The sequence below is a fragment of the Coenobita brevimanus genome, chromosome 53, assembly GCF_032717465.1.
Source record: "Coenobita brevimanus isolate Jiangsu-jjx chromosome 53, ASM3271746v2, whole genome shotgun sequence".
NCBI classification, from domain to species: Eukaryota; Metazoa; Arthropoda; class Malacostraca; order Decapoda; family Coenobitidae; genus Coenobita; species Coenobita brevimanus.
The window spans coordinates 43,752,511-43,758,510 of record NC_137006.1 but is presented as its reverse complement, the minus strand read 5'-3'; the positions used below and the strand labels follow the sequence as shown (position 1 = coordinate 43,758,510).

The 6,000-nt window shown below is 42.4% G+C and overlaps 1 protein-coding gene across 1 annotated transcript in view; it reads left to right on the top strand.

Moving 5' to 3' along the window:
• The window catches only part of AdamTS-A (ADAM metallopeptidase with thrombospondin type 1 motif A), a 69,529-nt gene that overhangs the window by 19,603 nt on the left and 43,926 nt on the right, over positions 1 to 6,000 (top strand). Inside the window, exons 2-6 of the mRNA XM_080273261.1 lie at positions 465 to 613; positions 2,370 to 2,605; positions 3,151 to 3,303; positions 3,946 to 4,116; positions 5,622 to 5,772. Coding sequence (XP_080129387.1) covers positions 465 to 613; positions 2,370 to 2,605; positions 3,151 to 3,303; positions 3,946 to 4,116; positions 5,622 to 5,772 — 860 coding nt within the window. The remainder of the gene's footprint in view (positions 1 to 464; positions 614 to 2,369; positions 2,606 to 3,150; positions 3,304 to 3,945; positions 4,117 to 5,621; positions 5,773 to 6,000) is intronic.

Sequence of the window (6,000 nt, the reverse complement as noted above, 5' to 3'; positions counted from 1 at the left end):
ATCGCCTCCATGTCGCCATGTCCCCCGCTATTTCACTGCCTTGCTCCCAGCTCACAGCCCCCTCTCTCATATACCTCTCCACTCCATCCCTGCATCTCATCCTTGGCCTCCCCCTTCCTCTCCCCCCCTTCCACCTCACTCACATACACTCTCCTCGTCAGTCTCTCACTCTCCATCACTCACCAGTACCATAATACCAAGTTAATATCCTGTACAACACATTTGAATTCTGACAGGACAACACCCGCCAAATTACACCTGCATAAATTTGAAAAGACACCTACATTGAATAACGAACAGAGACCAAATACTTCTATTTTTAACACATTCCTTGTGTAGTTATCATTTTTTCCTTTTTTATCCACCCTTAATATTCTTTATCGTGTATATATCATTTCTTTTTCTTTTTTTATCTATTTATATCATTGTTTATCATGTATTTATCAGTGTCTTTGCCCCTACAGGTCGTTATGGCGGGTGGCGGTTGAGACGTGTTCGGCGCTACTTATACTCCCGGCGCTACAACATCGAGGTGCTTGTAGTGGTGGATGGTAAGATGGGACGCTATCACGGCCGCCACGTCACGAATTACGTCCTTACCCTTATGTCCGTGGTGAGTAGGACGTTTAATATTAATGCACAGGAAATTTAAGGTATCATCATTATTATTATCATCATCATCATCATCGTCGCTGTCATTTAAAGAAACATGCATCATCGTTGTCACCATGTGTGTGTGTGTGTGTGTGTGTGTGTGTGTGTGTGTGTTACATTGTCAAAACCTTTCTCCTGACTTAAGCTGCTGACATGATGCTGATCCCATCCTCCTCCTCGTCTCTCTCTCTCTCTCTCTCTCTCTCTCTCTCTCTCTCTCTCTCTCTCATTTCTCTATATCTCTGTATAGGAATGGGTCTAATAGTTTCTGGATGTAGGTGAAATTAACTGGAGCGTCATATTAATAATGATAGTAATAATAATACTAACCATTATCATGTAATCCTGTGTTGCCTCATGAGTAGAGTAGGAGCCCGGGGCTAGGCAAGTTGGTCCTGACATTTAAGATGAGTGACCAGCCTCACTCATGCCTGAGTGGCATTACGTGAGCAATAAACCCCAACCATCCCTTGGATATAAACCTACACGGCCGATGCCATGATTTGGTTATATAGTTACTGTCCAGCTTAGGAAATTTTCCTGGTGTACAGAAAGCCATTTGGCTTGTCACTCAGTGTAGTCACCTATAGGCAGAAGGAATAGGAAAGAGTAAAGGAAAGAGAGAAGAGGAAGGAAGGAAGAGAGGAAAGGACAGGCACCTATGAGTAGCACAGCATCATCATCATCATCATCATCTTGCGTTTTAGCAGTTTGTTTGTTGTACATACTTATAATTAGATCTTTTTTTTTTTTTTTTTTACTGAAAACACGTAATGTGAGGCCAAGAAAATAGAAAAAAGTAGTGTAATAAATCATGTGTAAATTTAGTAGAGCTTATCCTGGTACAAGGGAATGAGAGAAAACGATGTAGTGTAAGAGGGAGGCTGTTATAATGGTGTGTGTGTGTGTGTGTGTGTAGTGCAACCGAAACGGGGGGGGGGGGTATTTTGAAAGAACTTGGGAGGATGGTTGCAATTGGGTCACAGATGAGATTGAAGAGTCGAGAGGCTAAGGATGGGACTGGAGTGTATTGGTGCTGTGATGAGGAAGGGTAGATTGAGATGGTTTGCCCATGTGGAGAGGATGGGGGATGACAGTTGGGTGCAGAAGGTGCGATGTGTGAGTGTTGGGGGTAGGGATGTGAGAGGCAGATCGAAAAAGGCCTGGGATGAGGTTATAGAGTGTGACCTCATGCATAAGTGACTGAATAGGGAGACTGCCAGAGATTGAGCAGCCATTAGGTGACCAAGGCCGAAGTATGCAAGGGTGTTGGAGCCGTTATAATATATACGATACAGCATGAACTTACTTTTCAGCCTTAGGTGGGTTCACGATGATGATGATGATGATTTCTTTCTCCACCTTATTTCCCCTTAGTTCTCCCACTTTTATTAATCTACAGAGGCATGGATTTCTCTCTCTCTCTCTCTCTCTCTCTCTCTCTCCAGAATGTCATCTTTGTTCAGAAAATTTCACCGTTTTATTTCTCTCTCTCTCTCTCTCTCTCTCTCTCTCTCTCTCTCCAGAATGTCATTTTTGTACAGAAAATTTCTTCCTTTTATTTCTCTCTCTCTCTCTCTCTCTCTCTCTCCAGCTGACTTTAATCATCTGCAGTGACCATCGAGTTCTGTCTCCATTTTATTTTAATTTGTTTTTTATTGATGTATTTATTTATATTCTTGGACTCCCCTTTTATAACCTCAAACTCTCACCAGGTGGCTCAGATCTTCCGCGATGCCACCATTGGTCACCACATCAACATCGCGGTGGTGGAGGTGATGATGGAGGACCGGGAGTTTGTGGTGAGCAAGCGTGGGCAGGAGAACAACAGCGCAGTGCCGGGCAAGTCAGCTGAAGAGATGCTGAAGGCCTTTTGCAAGTGGCAGCAGCAGGGCCTGAAGAGAAACCCAACCCATCCCCGGCGCTACGATACTTCAGTGCTGCTGACAAGGTGGATTTATCACCTTTTATTATATTAGCCATTGTCATATTCCTTCCCTTCCCTCTTCCTGTCTTTTGTCTCTTCTTTCCCCCCTTACTTCCACTCCCATCTGCAACACTGCAGTTCACCATTGGGTGGTAACCATGGAACCAAAAAAGAGAGTGATTCAGAGCCTACTGTGGTGCTCCTGATTAGTGGGTGGAGAGATGCAAATGCGACGTCCATCGAGGAACTAGACCTCCACACACTTTCCCATGCCTCACCACAGTCAGGCACTGTCCACTGCAAGGGAACATCTGTTCACTGCATGGGCCAGCCTTGCAAGGATGATTGCCTGTGCTTGATTGGTCTGCTTGACCAGACAGAGTAGGTTGATCTACTACTACTACTACTGCACTGCAGTTCTTTCTACAAAGTTTCATTGTGCCCTCACTTCTTCATTCTTCTTCATTTTATGTATATATCCTTATAGTATGCCTGTTTTATGTATTCATGTGTACAGTATGATAGATCTTAGCCTAGTCAGGTGTGATCTAATGTGGCCTAACCTCCAGGGAGAACATCTGCCGCAACCCGTCAACCGAGAGCTGCGACACCCTGGGTCTGGCCGAGCTGGGCACCATGTGTTCACGCCACTCGTCATGTGCCATTGTGCAGGACAACGGCCTCTCTGCTGCCTTCACCATTGCACACGAACTGGGTCACCTGTGAGTTATATGAGCAGCTGATTCTTGTGTTGGACATGTTATTACTAGTTTGACAAATCTCTTCAAAGTGACACAATCCTCACAGGTGGGTAAGATTGTCTGGTGGTACAGTAACTTAACAGAAGCAGAACTCCACTTGCAACCTGACAGTCTCTTCATCTGTCTACTGGGTATTTAGCTGTGCAATATCTACCAGGTATCCTTCACTTACCAATGGACTACATTGTCAAAGCCTGTATATAATTAATCAATTATTGTTAAGTGAACATGCTGCAACATGATTTCCTTTGAGAATGTCATGAGGTGTGGTAAAGTTCCTTCTATAAGGGATACTTTTACCACTCCCTATCTGAAGCCGACCAAAATGAAGCTCATAATCACCTGAAACACCACAATCTGCCTCTAAAGTGTTGTAAATGAATGTAAATAATGATGGATAATAATAATAATAATAAAAAAATAAAACTATACCTACCATACTACACCGCTAGTAAATGAGACTATAGAATCTTACCAGGCAAAGCAGCTCTTACACTTAAGCCAAGCCACTCTGTTATTGTACATGCATATCTTTGTATCTGGTTGTGTATCTGTTTATCTACTCCAGTAAATCTATCACATAATACATCCATCTGTTTGCAGCCTGAGCATGCCCCACGACAACGACGACAAGTGCTCGATGCTGCATGGCGAGGGAGAGGAGACCCCCGACCCCAAGAGCCGCATGAACGTGATGAGTCGGATGCTGGACCACAACACCCTGCCGTGGGAGTGGTCTAACTGCTCTCGACACTACCTCACCGAGTACCTTAAGTGAGTCACCCTTTGGATCACCCTTGCATCTGGATTTCACCACATTCACTCCTCTGTACTTCACCCTTTTCATCAGTCTCGTCTGGATTTCTCTGTGTTCAGTAGACCCCCAGTTGTGTATTTCCTAGATTGATATTCTTGTCAGTTAAGGAAGCTCCCTAACACCTCATCCTTAGCTATTTATTCTAGATACGACCAGTTAATATTCTTTTGCACCCTCCTGTCCAGATATCTCTATATTCACTTGTCAGCACAGTATCCCTCAATTGTGTTTCCTAGGTTGGTGCTGTACTCTTGTTGATATAGGAAGCTCCCAAACACCTCGTCCTTAGCGATTTATTTTTAGGTATGGCTGGCTAATATCCTTTTGCATGTTAATTATGTAAAGTGAGGCAATATCAGAAGAATTTACATAACACATAATAGAGAAGTGTAATAAGCAAAATAAGTTGCTTAGTAAAAGGTATTTGGGAGCTTCCATACTCAATGAGATTATGGGCCATAGATGATCAGGTCCTGTATATCTATCTGTCTATCTACCTATCTATCATTCTATATATTGCCAGATGCCTTAATCCTGTAAGGGGTGGCCACAGACAAATCACCTCCATATCACCCTGTCCCCTGCCATTTGACTGCCCTCCCACCATCTCACGCGTCTCTAATAAATGAGAGAGAGAGTCACATTTCTGTAGATTAATAATAGTGAAAGAACTAAGGGGAAATAAATAATGGAAAGTATAATCACCCTCATCACACCCCCTGTATATGCGGTAACCAAAACTGTGTCCACAAACCAAATTGCACGGGCACCAAACCAAGGCCGATCTTGGCTTAAAACTCTGGAGGTCTTTCATTTTTGCCGTATTGCTCCAAGTTTTGCAATAAATTACAGTATCCCTGCACTAAAGCAGTATAACAGTAAACCAAGAAAAATAATACCGCTAAATTAAGGTTACAGTAGGAGTACCTATGAGAAATAAATTTGACAAAGTGCTGCCAGCTGGTTCACCGTTATGGCACAGATATTGTAAGGGTAACATAAATGGGAGAGAGAGTCTGGCCACTTACACAGGGCATAGAATGTTGCCAGCATGTTGCCATCCATCCATCATCTAATCGACTTATGGGAAAACATGTTGTACCATACTGCCTTTATTCATTAGTAGGCAGTGTGGTAATTAATATATGAGTCGATTTATCTTTTACATATGTAGTACAGTATTCAGTTGAGAAATGTCATTAATATAATCATTATATTTAAAGTGATAAATCATATTAGTTTTAACTGACCTACTTTTATCTGTGTATGTCTGCCTTTATTTCTGTTTATCCTTTTGTCTTTGTATCTTTCTTTTAATTTATCCAGTCATGTTCGTACAGTATCTTTATCAGACTTTGTTATATGTTCACTCATCTGGGTATATTTCTTTCTTGCCGTCCATTATGCCCTGTTTTCTCACTTTTTTGTCTCCTTTATCATCGCCGTACTTTTTTCCCCGTAGTGGAGGTCATGGGCTTTGCCTCGAGGATGAGCCATGGACCAACAAACTGATAGAGACCAAGATGGAGGTGACCCTGGCCGGAGAGCTCTTCAACGCCAGCACACAGTGTCAGTACGTCTTTGGCCCCACCTCCAGCATCTGCCGTTACATGGTTAGTCAATTAGCCATCGCCATGTCATGAAGTAAATGTGGTTACAGTACTCATTTTTCTTTGTATTTTACTTTATTCAGTTATCCTATTTGGTTACTCATCTTTTTTTTTTTTTTTAAATGCGATTACCGGTACTGTATGTGGTTACTCATTTTTCCCTGTATTTTACTTTATGCGTTTATCCTGTGTGGTTATTCATTTTTCTTTGTATCCATTTAGATAATATTA